The sequence below is a fragment of the Limulus polyphemus genome, unplaced genomic scaffold, assembly GCF_000517525.1.
Source record: "Limulus polyphemus unplaced genomic scaffold, Limulus_polyphemus-2.1.2 Scaffold267, whole genome shotgun sequence".
In the NCBI taxonomy this organism is placed as follows: domain Eukaryota; kingdom Metazoa; phylum Arthropoda; class Merostomata; order Xiphosura; family Limulidae; genus Limulus; species Limulus polyphemus.
This window is the reverse complement of record NW_013665877.1, coordinates 65,506-81,603: the sequence shown is the minus strand read 5'-3', so window position 1 is coordinate 81,603 and position 16,098 is coordinate 65,506. Positions and strand designations below refer to the sequence as shown.

The 16,098-nt window shown below is 32.0% G+C and overlaps 1 protein-coding gene across 1 annotated transcript in view; it reads right to left on the bottom strand.

Annotated features, from left to right (window-relative positions):
- Positions 1 to 3,005: 3,005 nt before the first annotated feature.
- Positions 3,006 to 16,098, bottom strand: part of LOC106456868 (ankyrin repeat domain-containing protein 13D-like) — a 34,550-nt gene continuing 21,457 nt past the window's right edge. The window contains exons 10-15 of the mRNA XM_013916239.2: positions 13,078 to 13,254; positions 11,953 to 12,055; positions 8,530 to 8,691; positions 8,095 to 8,195; positions 6,132 to 6,193; positions 3,006 to 4,758 (exon numbers count right to left, since the gene is read on the bottom strand). Coding sequence (XP_013771693.2) covers positions 4,545 to 4,758; positions 6,132 to 6,193; positions 8,095 to 8,195; positions 8,530 to 8,691; positions 11,953 to 12,055; positions 13,078 to 13,254 — 819 coding nt within the window. The 3' untranslated portion in view covers positions 3,006 to 4,544. The remainder of the gene's footprint in view (positions 4,759 to 6,131; positions 6,194 to 8,094; positions 8,196 to 8,529; positions 8,692 to 11,952; positions 12,056 to 13,077; positions 13,255 to 16,098) is intronic.

Below are 16,098 nucleotides of genomic sequence, written 5' to 3'. Positions count from 1 at the left end.
TTACTTATCAACAGAAGATTGATACACTACCACACACATCTCCACACACTGCTGTTTTTTACTTATCAACAGAAGATTGATACACTACCACACACATCTCCACACACTGCTGTTTTTTACTTATCAACAGAAGATTGATACACTACCATACATATCTCCACACACCACTGTCCTTTACTTATCAACAGAATATTGATACACTACCATACATATCTCCACACACCACTGTCCTTTACTTATCAACAGAATATTGATATACTACCATACATATCTCCACACACCACTGTCTTTTACTTATCAACAGAATATTGTTATACTACCATACACATCTCTGCACACCATTGTTTTTACTTATCAACAAACGATTCATATGCCACCATACACAACACATTTGTCTGTCTCATATTTTAAGATTATTTTGTTGGTCATAAAGTTTCAGAAAGGTTTAGCCAAAAGTGTGTTACATATTTTTTTACTTGATGCACAAATTTGATATGATAGAAATCACAAACATCTTTCAAGAAATACAATTAACTATAAAAATTTTCTATTTTTCTTTCACTCACTGTTATGACAAGGGACAACTGTTCTGTTTTACATCAGATCATATCCAAATGTACTACTTAAATTTTTACTCATGTAGAGATTTTCAAAAATTTTTAAATATAACAAAGCTACACAATGAGCTATCTGCAACCTGCACACCACAAGGAATCAGCCCAATAGGTTTTAATTTTGTACATCCATAAACGTATCACTACCCCAAGGGGTGAGTTATACATCAAGACTCTCTTCATTTTGTTAGAACTATATATAGTTATAAATTCACTAAATGCCTCTTACTATAAATCTACCTGGACTTTGCTGTTTACATAACATTCAGACTTCAGTATTATACAACAATATTATAAAGTCAACCATATAAATATATTGTGAACCTGTAGAAACACAAATGTCAAGGTCAATGGTGAGTCAACATATATAACTTTTTAAAGTTGCATCAAATGCTAGACTTCCATGTGTATTACTCTTACAACGAAAGTAAAGAGCATGATCTATATACCACAGAAATCTGAAGAAAAATGTGATTAGAAAGTGTCATTATTATGATATTACCGAAATCATAGATGATAGGTCTCACTTTATAAATTTTAAATTACTGTGAGTCCGTAATATGATTATCATTAAAAATGTTTGATGAATTTGAGGGTTATTTGTAAAGTTTTATACAATTTTTATGTCTGGTACTTTTCTATTTTAACACTTCATCAGCTGACAACAAAAAACAGGAGCAAAAGTTAGTAATGTAATTTCTAATTCTGTACGCTTGTTTGTTGTTAAGCACAAACTAAGCTACACAATAGACTATCTGTGCTGTGCCCACCATGGGTAAGAAAACCCAGTTTTCAGACTTACCACTGAGGGCTTTTAATTCTGACTAGACGCTTTGTGAAGCTACCTTTTTGGTTAAAATTTTCATCCAGAGTTGAAGTTTTTAACTTTATTTTTACTTTTTAATTGTTGTATTGTAACTTGACTTTTGTCAAGAATGTTGAAATACCTCAAATGTATTTTTTAAAGTTTAAAGCAGTTCCTTGTAGCTAGTCATCTTGCAGTTCAAACAGTTTATGTAATTTAATTAAATAATCAGAGGAAAGTTTTGAATATTTATACAGGCTCAAACCTTGTAAAAATAAAGAGTTGGCCACAACATGTGAAAAAACTAACAAACTTAACAATACTGTGCACGAAAAACTTAAGTTAGTCACTAGATAAAGTAATATATCACTTGTTAGACAAGTTTTACATAGACATCATATAAACATCTACACACATGAAACATTTAATTTAAAAGAACAGTTTCTGCAACGAGAAACAGAAAGATATTTATCATACAAACAAGTAACAATGACATCCGATTGTTTTTTATTGTTTTAGATTTTCCAGCTGTATTCTACCAAATAACAAACAATTTTCCAAGTTATTAATATACAGATAAAGGAATACTATTGTTAACTTAATTTTCAAAGGTCTTTAGAAACAATAATATTTTGATATTGAAGTCATGAATTGATCACCTAAATGCATCCACATTGTTTGGTAAACACACCACATGTGGTCAAACCTTAAGATATCAAATATATCACACTTTGAATACATCACTATAATTATTTTAAAATTCAAAATCACAGCTTCAATTATGTAATTCAGCAAAATGTCTAACACTTTTGTTTTCACTGAAAATATTGATCTACATTTAACTGGTTTAAAAAGTTCTTTTTTGAAGTAGTGGTATGGTTTTAAACAAACAACATCTTGGGATTAATATCATCATTAAAAAAGTGTTTGATAGTAATTCCCATACAACTGTTTTTCTGTTTCAACATGCACTGTCTGTTTGAAGTTTGGACACCTTTATACCAAAACCAACTTTTTTTAACCAACTGTGCATATGTGAGACTTTCTATAATTTTACCACATTTGTAACTTCATATCAACATTCGAGACTCAATGTAGAATACCAGACAGCTAATGTTATGACACTTTGTAGAGTATAACTATATACCACAATAGTGACCAGAATACCATACTGCTGTTATTTTTATGTTCGGTAGTGTGTGTAACTACATATCACAGTGGTGACCAGGATAAGACAGTTGTGAGTTTTATACTTTGTACCACATTTGTCAGCATTTTGCTTACTGGTGGTGAGGGATTTTAACTGAAATATACATCAGTTTACACACATACGTTACATGTTTATGTATACGTTTTTATTTACAATATTTATGTAAGACATTTCAAAAACTTGTAAATTGGTCACCTTTGTGTTATGTAGTTACACCAGCTGCTATTTTTACACTTAGAAGAGTGTAACTACATAACACAAAGGTGACCAGAATACCAGACAGCTGCTATCTTTACAGTCACAAGAGTGTAACTACATAACACAGAGGTAACTAGAATACCAGACAGCTGCTATTTTTACACTTAGAAGATCTGGTATTCTAGTTACCTCTGTGTTATGTAGTTACACTCTTGTGACTGTAAAGATAGCAGCTGTCTGGTATTCTGGTCACCTTTGTGTTATGTAGTTACACTTTTGTGACTGTAAAGATAGCAGCTGTATGGTATTCTGGTCACCTTTGTGTTATGTAGTTACACTCTTCTAAGTGTAAAAATAGCAGCTGTCTGGTATCTTAGTTACCTCTGTGTTATGTAGTTACACTCTTGTGACTGTAAAGATAGCAGCTGTCTGGCATCCTGGTCACAACTGTGCTATGTAGTTACACTCTACAAAGTGTAAAAATAGTAGCTATCTGGTATCTTGGTCAATAGTGTGATATGTAGTTACACCCTACAAATTCTAAAAATAGCAGCTGTCTGGTATTCTGGTCACCTTTGTGTTATGTAGTTACACTTTTGTGACTGTAAAGATAGCAGCTTTCTGGTATCTTGGTCACCTCTGTGTTATGTAGTTACACTCTACAAAGTGTAAAAAATAGTAGCTGTCTGGTATCTTGGTCACTAGTGTGATATGTTGAAACATGTGCTAGAAAACCATCATCCTCCTATATTAAATCTATTATGGAAAGCATACAGAGCTGTGTGGATTACTTTGGACATGACAGCATTATGGTAGTCTTTTTCAATGGAAACTACACTTCAAGTTTATTATCAAGATGTAACATCTGTTATAATATGATGAGGTTCCAAAAACTGTTTAACATACTCTGTCTCTGTAGTTCAGCTTCACAAACTAAAGTGTTGAGTCAGTACAATACTGATTATAATTACTTACTAGATACACTGTAAAGATCTTACTTCCAAGTAAACATAACACTACTCATTACTACTAGACTAGTAAAAAACTATATATATATATGTTTATCAATGTTAAAATCATCACAAGTTTTGATGGTTCAAACTGAATAGAAGTATTTATATATTTATTAATTTTTGTTTCTTTTTCCTTATTTCACATAATTTACCAAATGTATGGACAGGAAACAAATTAACAAGGATGTCCTTCATTTTAAATTTAACCTGGGAAAAACAAAAAAAATAACAATTTTTGAACAATTTTCTTCTTTACCAAAGGTGAAACTGAAAGGAGGACCTGTGACGTAGAGGCCTAATGCATTCCTTAATTGGCCATACCCTCTGCTATAGACTGCAGTTTTGCCTATTCAAGGTTCATCAACATAGCTTTGGTCAGCAAATCAAAGATATACAGTTAAGCCTCTTATAATGGTGAAGTGTATATAATTTCTATGAAGTTTTGAGTCCTTTTTAATTCACCATACTAATAACCCATAGAAATATTTAATTGTTGCCTTAGTCACACTTCTCAAAGCTGTCATTTTTAACACTTTCACTGCTCAGTCAACAGTTACAAAACTTATCAAAAATGAAATATCCTCCCCCTTCAACAGAGTATATTTTGAAATTCTTATTAATAGTGTAATGTTATTAACTACAGTTATATGTTTTATGATTGAATGTTTTGAGTGAAAAGTTAAAACATTCATTCAAAAACTAGGTTACTTCTGAGACAACGACAGCTGTATAACTCTAGCTAGTTGCTCCTCTTCTTCCTTTCTTTTATTATCTTCCTCCAGTGCAGCCTGATGGGAAAGTTGTAGTGCCAGGGACAGTTGAGAGTCCCTGGCAGACTGCTGGACATGATGTCCAAAATTAGACACAAGACCAGAATTGTTGCAATTTTGATAATCAGCCATACTATAATGAAAAACCCTGAAAGGATAGATACATTATTAATTTACATGTTAAACAAAATTGTTTTTTAAATACCAATTTTTAAGAACAGAGAGTAGAAACTTTCATACAAAAGTGTTGGGCAATCTTCAGTTTTCTTAGAAATAGCATGTATTAACTTGCTGAGACTAAGTTAACGAATCAGCTGTACATAAAGCACTAGAAAATGTATGCTTGTACATATATACTCAGCACAAACAAAACCTTGACCATTAACACATCCAAGTCCTATTCTTAAAAAGTGTTACTACAATTAGATATTTGTTGATAATATTTTTAACAAACATTTTATGAATCATCTCGTACTTTGCTTCTCATATTTCATATCTCTACTTGGTTTATATTTTTATCAAAATAAACTGTTTTTGGACAGTCATGCAAAGTTACTCAATGGTTATCTGCACCAGGCACCTATAATTTTGAATTGATAGTGTAGAGGGAAGGCAGCCAGTCAAAAGTACTAACTGCCAACTTTAGGCTAGGCTAATCTTGTATTATTGAACAGTAGGAATTGTCCACCACCCTTATAATGCACACAAGGCCCCAAAATATGGAGCATACTTTTCATTTTTTAAGGTAAAGTGACAGAAATGATGGACCCGCAGATCCACAGTCCAACATCCTAACCACTGAAGAATGCTAAGCCCCAAGTAGTTCAGTACAAGTGCTACATAGCAAGATAAAACTGAAAAGATATACAAAATATCTGTTTAAGACTGATCATGGGATGCACTATTACACCTCCTAAGCCATAGGTGCATCAAGACCACCAACACTTACAACTAAAATCTTCATTAGGAACTTGAAGAGCAATGACCACGCATTTCATCATCAAGCCAATGCCCTTTTCAATTAGAACAGTCTTTTTAACTTTTTACAAGTATTAAAAGCCAATTGGGAGAATCTCAAGTTGTTAAGCCTAGCCTTTATCTCTTTACAAGTACTAAAAGTTCGACCTAGAAGAATCTCAAGTGGTTCAGCTTAGCTTTCTATCTCTTTACAAGTACTTAACATTAACTTTGAGAATTTTAAGCTGTTCAGCCTAACCTTTTATCTCTTTACATGCACTAAAAGTTAACTGGTGAGGATTTCAAATTGTTCAAGTTATTTATTTTTTCTCTAACATTAAATGATACAAACTTATTGGGATAATGAATAATTAAAAGCTTCACGTAAATATTATTATCAGTATAATAAAAAAAATTTGGGAATGAAAAATCAGTACTTTTATACTGTTTAACAGCCAAAAAATTAAAAATATTCCTAGTCCATATTTTGAGTATCATGAGTATTTCTTAGTATAAAAAAAGAAAATTGTGATATATTTATTCATTAATTATCAAATACACTACCTTTGTAAATCTCTGTCTTCGGAAATTGGTCTGTGGGCTCTTAATGCTTCCCAAATGGTCACCTATAAAATTAAAAACAAGCCAGAAAGGGTAAAGATCAAATTTACCAACATTCATTAATTAATAACTTTTTTCGTGTGATTGTGAATAATTACAACATAAGATATGGGTAGAGAACCATTACAAACTATACTTTAATATATACCGCCCTTACAATGGTATCTTGACAGGTGGTCTTTGTTTTGTGAGTTAATCGTGTTTATTTTCCAAACTTTCATGATTTGACTAATCAAAATCTTTGTACTTATACTCCCAAGAATAAAAGTTACCTAAACACTTTCAGAAGTACAGTATATACATGTATTCATAATCAAAATACACATTTATAATACACTAGAGCCAAGCAAGCTAGGCCATTTTTACAACTGATGAATTTCAATTTTGAAAAATAAAAATATATAAAAAATGTTCAATAAGTGGCAAGACTAGTTGGTTAAAGTGTGATTTGGGACCAAAATGTTAGGGGAGGGGGCTGACTTAATTATTGTGAATGTCATGTGTAAACTATATCCCACATAAAAAACAAATTTAGAGGAAAATGCCCCTCCTCCATAATTCCACATACGCTGGTTGGTCTAAGACACATTTTATGTTTCTTGAAATGCTTTGCACAAGTAAATGTCTTCTACGAAATTCAACCATTCTTAAAATCATTAAAGGTAAATCTTTTGAGAATTTTAAAGTTGGCTTACCTCATCCATGTGTATTTTATTTTTATTTTGTACATACTGACATAATTGATATCAAGCAATAAAACTTTGGATGAAGTACGTATGTTGTTTAACTCATGGTGTTAGCTAATGGTCAGAACGTCATTTTTGCCCATCAATCTTTTCTGGTTATTACTTATGAAAGCTATAAATATGTTCCAATTTTAAGTTAAACAAGAAAGGTGAACCAATACGTTTTGTCCTGAAGAGTCTTCTACAATTGTTTATAGGCAAATATCGAACTAGCAAACTCTTCATAAAATTTTCCCTTTGCTAGACAAATATATTAAATTACTTCTATTCAAATGCACATTTCTACGAACTTAATGAAATTACAGTGTCACTAAAATATTAATTGGACATAATTAATATATTAACGATATTATGAGTGCAGTAAAGTTTACAAAACTAGCTCAAAACACTCTCGAAATATCACTCAATTGAAAAGTCTTCAATATTTCCATCTTAGCAACCCCTCCTTGTTGTTATTACAATCTCATTAGTTTCTACATATTATAAATAAAGTAGAGAGTTTGAATGCAAAAAAACTGTAGCTATTAGTTACCATATGTTTTATTTGTGTTTATTTTCCAAACTTTCATAATATGACTAATGTACATATCTTCAAAATCTTTGTACTTATACTTACAAGCATTAAATGTTCTTGAAGTGAGGATACTTCTACAGTGAGGATAAAGTTAACTCTGTGTTCAAAGCAGAAGTTGGCGACATTCACATACAGGTTTCTAAATCCAGTGAAGCATTTGTTAACAAGATAAAAGTACAATGAAGCAGTGCAGGAGGAAAAGATAGACAGAGTGATGTCTAATGTGTGTGTTGACAAACTCCTACAATCATTCAATGTCTAAATCAAACATTCAGACATCATGTTTATATAAATTCAATGACAACATGTCAAAGCACAAGAAAAACTATATTAATTAAAACAGGATAACAAGTCACAATCATGCATTTTCAACTTTTGCCACTAAATCATCTTCCTTGTCAAGATTGGGAAGCATTAAAGTTACAGTATATCAGGTTAAGACTATACGAGATACACTGGGTTACTAGATACACTGAAAGAGTTCAAAAACAACAACAATAATTTCCTTACCACTTTGTAAAAATTAGGTTCCACTGAAAAAGAAAAGCATCAATAATAAAATAGTTAACTCATTCTGAACACTTACCTGTTCCTCTTCACTGCCTGCTTCTAACAGTGACTGTTGAACTGCAAGTTGAAGAAGGTCATCATCACTCTCAATACTAAGATGTCTGAATTCTTCACTTCCTACAGGAACCACAGGTAATAAATTATTATGCTATTCTTATCACGGTCCAATGACGTTTTGTACGCAACAATCTGCTATCCATTTTTGACTATCTTTACTAGTCCTAAGTGTTGGCTTCTTGTGAGGTTCTTCTATATCTACATATACTACACCATACCTCTCACATTCTAAAGTAGTTTTTTTTTTTTACAAATTTTGTCACATACTCTAGAACGCTTTGCAAAAAAATCCTCAATCTTTTCAAGAATATTAAATTAAGCACAAAAGTAATTCTCTCACTTTGATATCACAATCTATTAGCCACAACTTTTCACCTTAACAGTAAGTACATACCTAGTCTAATATAACCATGAGGAGGCTCAAAACAGTTTTCATCAATCAAACAAACGGATGCACTATCATCTCTCACGGATGTCACACCAGCCACTGAATCATCCATTGCATAGATGTTCTCAAAGGTGATGCGGGCATTCAGAACATGGAAAATTGGAATTTCTAGAACAGTAAAAAATATTATGTTCTTGCTATTTTAAATTTTTTTTTTAAAAAAGGGGAAACGTTTAACACTCTTTTGAAGTTTGCAATCACTTTTCTAAATAGAACATAAAACAAAACACTTAACATGAAATTTTGGTATTTTTAAACTAACTTCAGTGTTAAAATATTTGACTACTTTATTTGAAGAATATGAACCATATGACTAGATTGTACAGAGGTTTGAGTATATTATATTAAAAAAGATTTTGGAGGCTTGACAAATAGCTATAGTTCACGTCACCATGTCCAGTCGTACTCTATCTGATACCTGTAAATCTCTATAATAATAGCCCTGCAGCATAGTTTCTATTGCCAAAGGTTCTGCTATAAGGCTGTCATGACCAAACTATACCACCTTTCCTCCATGCTTTGCAAAATTGATCTAGCATATGAGGACAATGGTTTCCAAGAGTCCGTTTCAAAAGCCCAAATGTGCATATATTTGTAGGTGCTGCATCAAGTAACTTGACAGGTATGTCTTCATATGGAATAGTACGAATATCAATCTTATTCTCCAACTGCTTGAGATAACGGACTGTCAAACCACATATAATGCTAAAAGCCTTATCTTGGTAAACTCGTACACTGTTGACCTCAGTTCTGTACAAAGTCATTATTTTTGTGTGGCACAAAGGGTCAATATTGTTGGTCTTATAGTAAGCAGGTTTCACCTTGACCTTTGTATCCACTTTCCTGATCCCTAACTTGCTCCTGGCATAGTATCCACCAATGATCACAAATCATTCAACAAATGGTTTGTGTCATTCCTTGTACCACCTTTGGAAAGTTTCTCATTCACTGACCAGCATAAAATGTCACTTGTTATAGTTATCAAGGTTCACATACACTTAGTCAAGTATCATCAGGTACTGCCATTTTTTCACAGCTAGGTACTGTTTATACAGTGTTCTACAACTGGTCTTACTTTCCTGAATATGTAATGGAAGCAACTTATGTACATGTGACTCGTATCATTTTTCCACGGAAAGATCCTTATTAATTATGTTGTGTACTGTTGCTTTGGACATGAGGATAACTTTTGCCACTGACTTTTTTGTTCATGAAATTTTCACTTGTTACAAGTTGTAGCACTGTGCTTACCATGGCTCAGACACAACTTTTTGCATGTCTCTTTCAGGATAATTACGGTACCCCAAGATGATCCATATTCCTTTGTTTTTCTGATGCCATTAAATATAAAGGATATCCCTTTCTTGGAAATTATAAATTCCTTATTTGTAAACCTTTATGATCGAACTGTATGAATATTTTGTGCCAAAAGCACTCAGTTTTCAGTGGCATTGTACTATCTACAAAATGACTAACAATGTCAAAATGTAGTTCTGATAAATACCATTCCACTATGACTATGTAGTTGTTACATGACCTGCTAATTTACTTATTCCAAAATTCTTTTAATATAACATACAACCCTGTGTGATCTATCAAACTGACATCTAGAATTTATTAAATAATACAAAGCAAAAAAAAAAAAGACTTCTTGAAAACCATATTATATTTACTACATGTATAAACTTTATTATTCAGATGCAAATTTCCATATAAAGACAGAAAAATATCTAAAAAAGGAATTATTTTTTTTATTTGTTTTGTTTACTGTAGTTTCAGAGAAATTCATTAATTTTGTATTTTCAATTAGTAATGGTAAGTAACTAAGGGGACAAAAAAATTAATTTCTTGCATGTTGTAAACTTGAAATATAATTTTATTATAAAGACATGGTGCAACAAGCATAATTTTCTAATACCTGTGTTTAAATCTAATGCAGTATGTATGATAAAACACATTCAGGATACCTATTTAGAGCTTGACTAATATCACAATTAATAATTTCCAATTACTGCAACGTAAAAATAAAAACAGCAAATGACAAAAATACAATTTGTTTTATGGCAAAGCTACTAAGGCTATTAGTTCTAGCTTTGCACCTATTTCCATGTGTTAGATTCAGTTCAGTTCTATTTATTAAACTCCTACATGCCTACACCATTGGACGGAGAATTTCCTGCTTCTAACTATACACACACACACACACATACATACATACATACACACACTCTTTATTAAGCCTATTACTATGGGTAGGTCAATGTGCACATGTCATGATGATCTTTTACAGAGTTACAAATTACATTCAAAATTTAATTAAACTACTTTATTATCAATGCATGTCAATAAACTTGGCATTAAAATATATATAATATTAAAATTTGAGCTATAAACTAAGTTTTAATTTCTTAACTTTTAAAGTATGTAAATAAATTACCAAGCTTCACTTGCTGTGTCACATGACACTTCTTCAGTCCAAACAGCCCATTTATACATTTTATGCTACTTGTATTTGGTCTTGTAACTTTCCGTTAAATTTCTCACTTATACTATACATAACCGTGAGCTAAGTTGTCAAGCTTTTTGCTTTATGGAGATATAAGCAATAAAGTAAAGGCCACATACTATGTTTCCCATAAAGCATGATGCTGTCAAAGTTGTTCTTGTTGTTGTTGTTATTAAGCACAAAGCTACACAAAGGCACACCATGGGTATCAAAACCCCGTTTCTAGCATTGTAAGTCCGCAGACATACCGCTGTGCCACAATGTGCACACATTTTGAAATAAAAATTAAAAAAAGAGTAATTTTGATTTATTTTGCATTTTTTGTGGTGGTTACAAGGTTGGTCAAATCGATTGAGTTTATAGAAATTTAAGGTAGAGAAAATACCAAATAAAATATAAAGTTATACTGAAAAAAAAGGTTTGATATTCACTTAGGAGGTTTTTTTTAGAGGTTATACAAACGAAATTTGAAAATTGTAAGACGAAAAAGAATTTTTAATCTTACATGAAAATCACTTTCCACTTGGACTACTCAACACTCTGACTCCATATATATTCATTGTCAAAATTTTTTTTGAAAAATCTTATTTTTTTGTATACAAAAGACTTGTAATCTTTATTAAAACCTTACCAAATTTCGTGATGATACATAAAATACTTTCAGAGTTATGATATGTATACATTCATGGTGGTTACAAGATTGTGTAAAATACACGAGCCCACGTCACTAAGGTTAAACCCCTTCATGCTCATTCCTTTACAACACAGAATATTTCCTGCACCTACACACATGTATATAAAATTTAAGTATAACAAGATTACTACTGCTTTAGAAAGACTGTGCTACTGACATCAAACCATACCTATTTTTACTGGAAAACCATTAGGAAGTTGCAGAGTGATGAAGTCCCTAAGTTTAGCAAAATGTGAACTACTTATTGCCATTAGGTCCACAATGGGTAAAATCTGAAACAATTCACCACAAAACAGTAAATAATAGCACAAAAAAAACTATTTAATTAATCATAAAATGTCAAATTTATGACTCTAGACAGATCATGATATTTTTAAAACTCGTAACGATACAACATATAAAAACATGAACAGAAAATTACTTACAATTTTATTTAATTTTACAAAACTCCATAGTATTTCAGTAAAATGTACAGAATAACCTGAGTAAAAATAATGCACTGTGATGCAACTAAAGAACAATTTGTAAATCACAAAAGATCCAGAAAACACTCTTATTATACAATTCTTCTCTTTAAACCTTAAACAAAACATGAAGAAGCTAAACACTATAGAAACATTAACAAACTTTCTTCTATCCAAGTAAACTGTGGCAATCCAACGATAAACAAAGCACACAGTTATCTTGTCTTCGCAACATAAGGGTTTGAGGACAGGAATAGTGATTTGTAGTGGTCGAACAAAAAGAGACAAAAATAAACGCTTTATTTACTGAAGATTAAAGACTGATTGTTTAGTAATATGACTATTACACTGTGATACGTTCAACTCAAATATAAAATAAACTGTATTTAAAGATGTGAAAAGTAATTATTAGAAGGTGAAAACACAGATGAAACTTCAACACCAAGTCTTGGCTCCTTCATGTCAGAAATAAATGTTTAAAATGCTAAAAACTGCAATCATAATTTAGCTACTCCTTGCAACTGACCAATTAGAAACCTGGATCACATGAATTTGGAAGTCTCACTACTCCGTGTGATGGTAAAAAAAACAGTTCTCTGTGTACAAGGTACAGTGGAATATAATACAACTATCCCATTAAACAATAGCTTCTTTTATTAGAACTTGCAAAGTAACACCCAGGATTAAATTTAACTTATGACCCCAACTAGATTTAGTATGTTCCAGATTAAAATTTAGAAAAAATATGAAAATGTTATGGATACAAAATACATGCTACGGGAGAGCAATATATGAAATAATTGCATACTACCAAATGGACTACAAGATACCTGTTCTTTAAGAGACAGGGGAAAATTCTGACATAACCAGAGATTAGCCTTGAACTTTTGAACTTTAGTGGAAATCTCCCGTGGCCGTCCAATATCTCGTCTTCCAAGGTCGACACTGGAGTCAAAATACTCTTCTGGTGTGATATGACAAGGATTGCTCCTGTACTCAAATGCTTCCTGAAGAAGAAGAAGAAAAAAAACGTTTGTACTTTGATTTACCAGTGTGTACCAAGGTACATAACTTGTAAAAATTGGCTTAATAAACTACATCCTGAAACCACAAAAGTTAAAGATAGCTTAGAAATATATGCATGTATATAAACTATTACTGAAATCAAAAGTCAATACATTTGAAAACAAACATTCAACATAGGTAACCCAATTTATACAAACCCATTAAAAAAGTTAAAAGATGCAGAGTTTATATTTGCTAATTAATCGTAACATAAATTGGTGGGTACCATAATGGCCTTCATCAGCTTCTTAAACACATTTTTTCACTATTTCTGTACCAAACTGCTTGAAGGTTGGTTAGTGGATCCTTAATAATGTTTGAGCCACACAAAATACCATAAATATTGCAAATACACCCATTTATTGACACAGAATTGCCACCCACTTATTGACACAGAATCGCCAACGTGTTTTACACAGAAAATGAGCCATTATACCCAATTTCTTTCCACTGAGCAACAGATAAAAATATAAAGTTACTCAGTAAGATGAAGTATGTATAGCCCACCAGTAGGAAAAGATAGAAACAATTAAATTGCTCAAGTTTTTTTAAAGCCATTTCATAATTTTCAGTTCCACTTCATACAGCATGGGTAAGTAACACTAGAGATTAAAATGCATGACGGAAGCAAAACAGTGGTTACAGCTAATACTTAAAAAACAATTGGTAAGGTTCCATGTCTTTAAAACAGTCAATCTATATAGCTCTTATACTAGGCAAGTTAAGCAAGAGGCAAAAGTAAACAAAATTGAAGGCTTGAGACATTTTCGCTCCTCCAGGTGTGAGTACTGATCTAACGACTTGTTCCCTATGCAAACAGTCAGTGGCACATCACAATGCAATAACTATCCTTCTCAAGAATTTAAAAAGAAAGCACTCTCTGATATTTCTGGATAAAGAGGACATTGAAATGTATTACTTATTAAAACAAAATAGTCTGATATGCAGTTAAGCCTAATGGTCCTTTCTTAAGGAAGTTAAAGTTCTACTAGAGCCTTTTAAAGCTACAACAACCCACCTCAGTAAGGAAAAAGTTAGTATTATTGTAAACTGTACCATCACTCATTAATACACTGGTAATGGGAATGCAGCCAAGTAATGAAGACTCATCCGCTGCAACCAATTTCAAGAAAGTAACAGTTTGAAAAATAAATTTTTGCTGGAAATTTCAGAACAATCCCTCTCCTGAAATTAACGCTATCTTTGTTACTTCTGCTGCTCTTCACCTACGGTCTCAAGGTTAAAATTTTTGAAACTGGATGACATATTACAACTGCAAAACAGTGATCAAAATACTAGCAGTTGACAAAAGTTAACTACTTCAAGCAACAGTGCCACCTAACCAAAGAAAATAACAGAGCCATTTCAGCCAACTATCATGAGTACTGGCCAGGAGGATAAAAGGGTGAGCTCTCTACTTGTAAAGCAGACAATGATAGACAAAATGTTTTCTTTGGAAGAGAAAGTGGAGATACAGATGAGGATAAAGAATTATAAATGCAGAAGGAAGTGGTACAATATTTTTCAGGGATTCCCACTGGTGTCACAGTAGGGAAATCAAACAGCCTGTCCCAATCAAATTACACATTTGGTAAAATTCAGCCCCTAAAAAGTCATTAAGTAAAATTTGGACTTTAACTTAATGGTGTGGTTTGTAGTTTACATGGTCTAATAAATGCAAAACAATCCCTCGGTAGCAAGAAACTTCACATTGCATTGTTATCCACCATACTTTAAACTTCAAAATTTTACCAAATGGTGCAGGATTTGCTCTATCAAATGCAAAACCATTCAGTAACAAGACATTTTTTGCATTGGATTATTATTTTTCATTTAAACCCTGGCTGAAATTTTATCAAAGGGTTCTTTTATTATTTTCAGTTGAAGATTATAGCTTTACCTGGTAATGTGAGACCGCATGAAACCCACGTCAAGACAAAATAAAATTTAGTCCCAATAAAATCCATCAATTTCAAGCTCAACCGCATGGATTCATATTATATGGATAAATGAAATGAAAACAGTCAAGAAACAAATGTTAAAAATGAAGTGTGAACTCACCTATGCACCAATGAAAATAAAGAAGAGATATTGTATTCACATTGGTTGGAAACTTGAAATACCTGATTGACAGACACATACCAGAAGTAAACTCCACCCTTTCAATGTTTTGTCTATGAATTATGAATGAAACTATTAATAATAAGTGTGAATATGATGTGATAGAAGAAAACTTTATGAGCAACAGTATTAATGTTACATAGAAAGTGCTAGCATAAAAGTCCTACAAATACAACAGGTAAACACATGTTTATGAACCTAATGCATTATGTTATTTCTAACATAATGTGTTCTCTAATGTGATTTTGTCAGGTGAAATTTGTTAATGAAGCCTTGCTGGTACATCAAGCCATTACCTTTTGGCAGAGTAACAGATGGCCGGTGTAGTTGCTGGGTTCAACTTTACACAATTTACAAAGGAATTTATTCTAAATCCAAGTTATGCAGTCAAGAGTTAAGCACACAAGTCACCAACTCAAGAAGTTTGTGTGTAGAATATAGAACTCACTAAGAGACAGTTGTAATATAAACACAAAATAATTTGTATTACAAGCTACTGATCAATTCCTCTACATCAAAACTCCTAAAGTTATCTTGAAATAATCCACAATCTAAGCTATCAAACTCTTGGATAGTGATATGTTTGTTAATCAAACCTTCAACTATGTTCATTAACATGGATACAACATGCCTTCAACTATGTTCATTAACATGGATACAACATG